Source organism: Limulus polyphemus, unplaced genomic scaffold, assembly GCF_000517525.1.
Source record: "Limulus polyphemus unplaced genomic scaffold, Limulus_polyphemus-2.1.2 Scaffold5880, whole genome shotgun sequence".
NCBI classification, from domain to species: domain Eukaryota; kingdom Metazoa; phylum Arthropoda; class Merostomata; order Xiphosura; family Limulidae; genus Limulus; species Limulus polyphemus.
Window position 1 is genome coordinate 49761 of NW_013671490.1, and position 8764 is coordinate 58524.

At 33.0% G+C, this 8764-nt stretch overlaps 1 protein-coding gene across 1 annotated transcript in view; it reads left to right on the forward strand.

Annotated features, from left to right (window-relative positions):
• The window catches only part of LOC111089319, an 18429-nt gene extending 10842 nt beyond the window's left edge, over positions 1-7587 (forward strand). Inside the window, exons 2-4 of the mRNA XM_022401595.1 lie at positions 3419-3624; positions 4119-4254; positions 6971-7587. Coding sequence (XP_022257303.1) covers positions 3419-3624; positions 4119-4254; positions 6971-7074 — 446 coding nt within the window. The 3' untranslated portion in view covers positions 7075-7587. The remainder of the gene's footprint in view (positions 1-3418; positions 3625-4118; positions 4255-6970) is intronic.
• Positions 7588-8764: the final 1177 nt, after the last annotated feature.

The window sequence follows — 8764 nt, forward strand, 5'->3', positions numbered from 1 at the left end:
GTCCTCGTTGATAAACGACATTCAGCGTGTAACACGTCTTGTATCCTCGTTGATAAACGACATTCAACCAGTAACACGTCTTGTATCCTCGTTGATAAACGACATTCAGCGTGTAACACGTCTTGTATCCTCGTTGATAAACGACATTCAACCAGTAACACGTCTTGTATCCTCGTTGATAAACGACATTCAGCGTGTAACACGTCTTGTATCTTCGTTGATAAACGACATTCAGCCTGTAACACGTCTTGTATCCTCGTTGATAAACGACATTCAGCCAGTAACACGTCTTGTATCCTCGTTGATAAACGACATTCAACCAGTAACACGTCTTGTATCCTTCGTTGATAAACGACATTCAACCAGTTACACGTCTTATATCCTCATTGATAAACGACATTCAGCCTGTAACACGTCTTGTATCCTCGTTGATAAACGACATTCAGCCTGTAACACATCTTGTGTCTCTCATGTTGACTTCTTCCTGCTGAGGATACCTTTAAGAGACTAAATCTGTCTGTCGACCAACAAGTAACATTTACGTTGAATTTGAACTACTCAAACCTGTAATTATCAAACGCTTCATACTCAGCTAAGTCGTATAGACTTTTAATTGATAGCTGTAGGGTGTTTCTCGACCAAATAAAACCTGCAATAACGAAATTACTGAAGATCTAGAAGACTTGTAACAGACGTTGGTGTTGTTTTATTTGCTGGTTGACTTTGAGTTATTAAAGAAATGTCTGGCTAAATTTCCAGATCGGAGCCACTTTGATACGACTCAGACTACATTTCATTCTAATAGTTTCTGAATATGTTATAGATATACATATATTATTATTTTTATTCTAATAAATAATAAATCAATATTTAGAAGCCCAGCATTTACTATCCGGAAATGATTAATTTTCCAAGTCTACTAGGTATATTATTCTATATTGTTACTCAGATTGAAATGATATAACAGGGAAGTATATAGAATAGCATCATAATGCTAAAAATGTTACTCATTTCTTCTGTTTTTACCAATTTCGACTAATTTTATTTGTTTTGTTTTGATTGAGTTTCACACAAAGCTACTCGGGGGCTATCTGCGCTAGCCGCTCCTAATATAAAAAAATGATAGATTAGAAGGAAGGCAGCTAGTCAACAACACCCGCCACCTACTCTTAGAATACTCTTTGTAGGATTGGCCATCATATTATAACGCCCACAAGTGAAGGAACGAGCATATTTAGCATACATTCATACATACAACCCCTACTGGATTCCATTGTTTAGGTAGTGAAGGAACGAGCATGTTCAGCATACATACATACAACCCTTACTGGATTCCATCGTTTAGGTAGTGAAGGGACGAACATGTTCAGCATACATAATACAACTCTTACTGTATTACATCGTTTAGGTAGTGAAGGGACGGGCATGTTAAGCATACATACATACAAACAACCCTTACTAGATTCCATCGTTTAGGTAGTGAAGGGAAGAGCATATTCAGCATACATACATACATACAACCCTTACTGGATTCCATCGTTTAAGTAGTAAAGGGAAGAGCATGTTCAGCATACATACATACAACCCTTACTGGATTCCATCGTTTAGGTAGTGAAGGGACGAACATGTTCAGCATACATAATACAACCCTTACTGTATTCCATCGTTTAGGTAGTGAAGGGACGAGCATGTTCAGCATACATACATACATACAACCCTTACTAGATTCCATCGTTTAGGTAGTGAAGGGACGAGCATGTTCAGCATACATACATACATACAACCCTTACTGGATTCCATCGTTTAGTTTGTTCAATAATAATGCTAAATTACACTGCTAAATTAGGGACGGCTAGCACAGATTGCCCTCGTGTAGCTTTGCGCGAAATTCATAACCAACAAATAAACAGTCAAAAATACAGAATTCTTCCATGATAGAATTATTCAGATAATCAAACCGTGGATAAATGAGACTTAAATATAAAGAAAGACAATACACCATTTATTTATTTCATTACACATATTAGACATCTTGGGCAAGTTAAGAACACAAATGTACACGATACTGGAAGTGCACTATGTAGGAAGGTGAGTAAGAAAGTCACAAACAAACAAATGTACTATTCTGCCGTAAAAGATCAATAATGTCTTCAAACACATTATCTATCCGATTTACTTGAGTTTTATAAAAGATTGGAAATAGCTCACAGCTTGGCAGAAAAATATTCTTAAAATATTTTTTGAAGGCCTCTAGAGATAGCCATGGTTTTCATTTATCGACGTCACCAAAGTGGCATGTCAACAGCGAGGATATATCCGTTCGACCTTTTCTTCTATACTTTCATCTTTATCTGAAATTACGTGTGGCAAACACATTTACGCAGCTTTGTTGCACTGCAGCTGCATTACTATCTTCAGTCGACCGAGGAGGTGAGATATGAAACACGATATATATATATATAAAAAGACAGTATTGCATTATTAGATAAATATTGAGAAAGAAGAGTTAATCGACGATGTGGAAATTTTCCAAACATCTTATTTCGAATAATAAACTATCAACGTTTCGAATTATTTCCGTTGATCATTCGAAGTGGAGCTCCAATTATAATTACGTTGATTCATCGTGTCAAAACGATGCAATGCTAACCACTTAATCTACATTGACATGATTTTCAAATACATCATGATGTTACATATGTTTTTTACATCACACGAAGACGTGTAGAGAAGATGTATTATTTCAAGCGGCGATTGTGAACTTTTGACAACTCATGTAAGTTCATACACGAGGCAAAAAAAATCGATGAACTTTAAATATGACTTCATTTCGTGTAATTTCATACGTACAAAGTAAATTTTCTCTTCTATGTGATACAACTTAACTGATCAGGATGTTGTGTCAAAGCAAAGAATGTCTGTGAGGCTAGGACTACTTTAGTTTATTCAAGAATGCAACTACACAAGTTGAATAGATACGTAACAAATGATAATATACCGACAATCTTTTTTTCAGATCTATTTCATTAACATATAAGTTGCAAGAAGGTTGCCACATGAAGTTATAAACTGCACTGATCATTTAATTAAATGTTTTAGTTATAGTTAGGATTCGCAATGATTACTTTTGCTAGCAACATATACGTGTAGGATTTTTGTAAGAACATGGAAAACTACTCCAGCCACACACACAGAATATTGAAAGTTTTATTGGTGAAACTTCCATCAAAAATTAAGTTATGCTGAATAAAGCTATCATTATTTTAAATAAACAAATAGAGAGTTTGATTCAAATGTTAGTTCTGTGTTAAAGCTTTGGTATTCATATAAATGCTCCAAGTACGTTTGTTAAATGTATCATATATTTATGTGTTTCTCTTACTTATTTATCAGATACTTATTGGTTTCTCTTACTTAGTATCGAATGGTCTGAGAATCACATACCTGGATGTACCTGAGAGTGTTCAATCGAAGCAGGAAGTCCGACTTGGATGTATGTTTGACTTAGAAAAAGACAGCCTCTATTCCGTCAAATGGTATAAAGATGACTTGGAATTTTTTCGCTACGTACCAAAGGAAGATCCACAACGACAGTTCTTTCCCTTAGATGGCATTAACATTGACGTTAGTATACTTGGCATATCGAAGTAACAAAACATTGAGTTGATAACAATAATTATTAGTTGCAAGTACAGTTGGTAAATCATGAACCACAAAATTTTAACGTACTAAAGAGGCGACTTGAAGATTAATTACAAATAAATTTTCAAGATCTTTACAAGAAGAATATGTTGTTTTTTTGTGTGTAGTTTTGATTACTTCTATAAGCTTAAATAATTTCTATCAAATGAAATATTCAAATTTAGATATACAATGGCATAAATTAACATTGTTATGCCAACTTAGCAGTGACTATAAGTTCGTTATATATATATATATATATATATAAACGGTCCAACAATAAACGCAAACATAATTTAATAAAGCTTTCACAAATAATTCTTCTAGAACAATGTTTATTATATACAAAAGTTGTGAAAAAAGCTTTTCTTCTGTGTCCTTTCATGATGAAATGATTTGGAAAACGCTACTAAAAATAAATACGTTTCGTATTTCAGTTCACCCGCTCCAACAAAGATGTTGTGTATATTCAAGATGTTCAGATGTCAACCGGGGGAAGTTACAGATGTGAAGTGTCTGCTGACGCTCCTTCCTTTAGAACGGTGTCCATGGAAAAAGTAATGGCCATCAAAGGCATGTATAAATCTAATTTGAGACCAGTAATTTAGTTCGACACTGCTTTAATGGGAATTTTTTCTACTTTAGACATCATAATTAAGATGTATATTTGAATGGGCTATTGATTTTCGTTACGATAGCAATAAAAGTCTATAGTTAAGAAAGCCATCACCTTGAAGTAGATCCCTTCTAACAATAAGTTTATGTAAGCCTATGTATTGATCGGTTTCCATCTTGAAAAAGTTTTCCAATACAACATAGAAATATGTCCAGCGGAAAAAATATACTGTTGTTATTGATGTGCCTTCACTACTCCTCATCACTTTTAAAGTTTTAGTAGGACTTTTGGTACTATATTTATACTTGTAAAATAATATTTTCTAAGGCAACAACATCTGGACGCAACGTTCTACTCACGATTGTTGCGATGTGCAAGACGTTACTAGTGAATACATGAATAAAATCATATGAGTTTTTTATTCCAGCTTTTTATTCTTGAAAATGAGCCTGTTTTTGTTGAGAGAAAACGTTTTCTGTAAATAAGTTTGTTTGTTTGTTTGTAATTAAGCACGAAGCTACACAATGGGCTATCTGTGCTCTGCCCACCACGGGTATCGAAACCCGGATTCTAGCGTTGTAAGTCCGCAGACGTACCGCTGTGCCACTGGGGGCATTGTAAAGAAGTAGAGTCCTGCAAGTTCGTCAAAATGTTATGTGACGTTTTGAGTTCAAGAATTCGTATATTTTCCCGATTGAAATGTTACAAATCTTTAAGAGAATCGGATTAATTAGCTTATCCTTGCTACTTCATCTTGATAATGACTCAGCCTCAACATTACATCGTCTAATCTAATAGCTTAATTCAAATATTATTTCTCTAAAATTGAGCTGACAATTATTATATATATATATTTCATAAATTAATACAATTTTGAAACTACAATTTTTTTTATCGTTTCAAACCAGTTATATTTTGCTTCATGTTTCGACCACGTTTGTTCAAGTCATCATTAGGGAGAATCAAAGTAGACCAGTCAACAATATATTATTGTTTCGTCTGCTTTCATTCTGCTTGATGATAAGCTAAACAAATGTTTTCGAAAAATGTGAAAAAGTATCTTTGTTTTTGGTTTAAAAGATGTATTACTTTCGTTAATTAAATGTCACAAGCTCATTATATGGACTACCTGAGTCTCCTTGGGTCTTTCATATTTATACGGAATTACGTTATTGATTTCAATACACTTTTTTCACTTACTGACAAAAACCATACGCATTTTTGTAGGACACATTTCAATAAGGATTATCTGAGATTGGGATGTTGATTTTTTATAAAGTATTTGTGGATGTTTTATTCACTTAAAGTTTATTTTGACTGGAAGCAGAAGATGCCATTAAAATTAAGCAGAATAAGTGGAAGCTGTCCTGAAAGGTAATGTCTACAGACACTGATTGTGGTAAAACACTTAAGGTAAAGCTAGGCGCTGAAAGAATAGTTTGGTTTTGGTTTGAATTTCGCGCAAAACTACTCGAGAGCTATTCGCGATAGCCTCCCCAAATTAGCAGTGATAGACTAGAGGGAAGTCAGTTAGTCATGAGCTACCCTTTTACCAATAAATAGTGGGACTGATCTTCACAATATAACGTCCCCAAAGACTGAAAGACCGAGCATGTTCGGAGAAAGGGATTCGGACTCTCGATCCGCAGTTTACGAGTCGAACGCCCTAATCACCAAACAAAAAATTATGATACGCCCACTCACATTCAGAGATCTGTATCGAAGTAAAAACGACCGAGTGCTAGTACATAGCAGTGCGGACCAAACTTCCTAGAAGTAAAGGTTATATGGAATTAATATAAAGATCTCAGACCAGTAGTTTCGTGATGAAAAAAATCGAAGACAAGCATAAAATATTATGTTTTATTAATGAAGAGCTATTGTATGCTAATACATTATTTATAGGCTACTCGAAAACGAAGTTTTTACAGCTGCAAATTCCACAAATCACCTCTGAAATTAAACAAGCAACGCTGTTGAATTATTCTCAAATAAGAGATTGTTTCGTAGTTTTGATACTGACAATAGTGCGAAGATAACTTAGTTTTACATATCTCCGTATTCCTCGGACGAAAGGAGATTGTTTCGTAGTTTTGATACTGCCAGTAGTACGAAGATAACTTAGTTTTACACATCTCCGTATTCCTCGGACGAAAGGAGATTGTTTCGTAGTTTTGATACTGCCAGTAGTACGAAGATAACTTAGTTTTACACATCTCCGTATTCCTCGGACGAAAGGAGATTGTTTCGTAGTTTTGATACTGCCAATAGTACGAAGATAACTTAGTTTTACATATCTCCCGAGGAATATAATGGAAGGAAAATCTATTAGATAAAAATGAATTCTAAGCGCTATTCAACATTAGGCTTATTTTTATCTTTCAAGGTTTCTTCTCTATCTTATATTGTATATAACGTTCTTCTGTAAATAAATTGAAATGTTGCAAGATATACCACGTTTTTAATGGATATTTCAAATAAAATTATTTTGTTAAGCAATCCTTAAAAAGCTAGAAAAGACGTGGGCTTATCTTAACCACATTAACTATGAAAACTCCACCAGAAAAAATATGTTTGAATATGTATTGTGAGACAACATGAAATGATATTTTAAGCCGTTGAAATATAAAATTTTGTGTTTTTCGTATTTTAATGTTTTCTTTTTTTTTTCAGTTGATACAGGTGGAGCAGAGCGAAGTTGTTGTGACATTAAAATATTAATAATCCTGTTTCTTCTGAACCTGGCACTAGGAAATGGAATTGTATGTGTCAATTAACTGATTATAAGATAAAGAAACCTTGAATTAGCATTGGTGAAGTGTTATTATAAACATAATATATCGCAGCTAATATCAAACTGATGCCTTCCGTTTACATTTACTGTTACATCAATGCCTCGTCTCGTTTCAAGTGATATTTAAAGACTGTGGTTGCTGTGTTCATTTTCATACTGTATCTTGCTATAATGTCAATTTCAGTTCAGTGGTTATTGCAATTGTGACTGATCTTAAATCTATGTATTACTCGGTGAGTTGTTATAGTCTATAACTTGGAAATATATGTAAACGTTCTTTTTTTTTTGGTTCAAAATCTGGCTTACCTCAAATTCTGTCAGAGAGAGAGAGACAATATATTACGCCATACAAATAAAAAATGACATTTTACATTTGATTTAGAAACTAAAGTAAAATCTATATTTGCAATGAAGTAAAAAGCTACACATACTTTAACAATGATTTAGAAACTAAAGTAAAATCTATATTTGCAATGAAGTAAAAAGCTACACATATTGTTAAAGTATGTGTAGCTTTTTACTTCATTGCAAATATAGATTTTACTTTAGTTTCTAAATCATTGTTAAAGAAACCAAACAAAATACTCCAGACGAAACATATAGCTTATATGCGCTTGAATCTTTATTCAGTAAAACCAATGGACTACAATGTCGACTCTTTCCCTTATGTTACACAAAGCACCTATTTTCTGTTACTTTCTTATCTTATAAGGATCAAAACTTTAATACGCAAAGAATTATCATTACTGATATAGCTGAACTATATATTTACCCAATTTTGTTAGAGCGATTGAAATATACAGTCCAGCACAAAGCACCAATCAAGCTCAATGAAAACAACAGTTTCTAATATTCAATTATCACCCTTACTCTGCAAAAAAAAATAGTTTAAAACGGGTGTTCTTTAGAATCCTTCATTTCGTTATTTATAAATCTTACAAAAGAAAAATATACAAATTTGCTGTAAATCATAGAGAATCTAATGTATTCATCTTAAATGTTATTTATTTATGTTTGTCTGTGTTTTTCTTTGGAAACGTTACTATAAAAAAATTTGGAATTTATATTTATTGCTGAAGCCGAAAAAAAAGTTGTAATTGTGCGTCATAATTGACTTTATGGAAAGCAGTTATGTTAATATAAGAACACACACCCAGGTATTCTCGTTGATATGTAATATTGTTTTTAAAAATTTGGATAGTATAGACCTAAACCAAGTACTGGTTCATGGGGAACACTTCAAACTTATTAATTATTTTGTAGTTTCAGTTCTAGTGTATTAAGTTATCAGAGGTTTATTTTACTCAGTATTTAAATATGTATCATATCGAGGAAGAGACATCTAAAAATTTCTAGGCATTTCTGTTAATTGAAAAATGTCAAATGTTTTATTGTATTTTTACAAGACTCTCACTTAAGACACAGATGGAGAGTAACAAACCTTATTTGTCTAGCAAATTTAAAATTATTTATAATGATATATTTTAAGACTCATGTTGGTAGTATATTATTGATAAATAGTACGAGAAATTATAAATATTATTGTCAACATATCTAAGAACTTCTCAATTTGTCTACAAATACAATTGTATATATTTATATGTTAATTTGCGTAAGATACAATTAACGATGTAGCTGACACTGTATTGTTTTCCCAAACGTTTCCTAGGCTC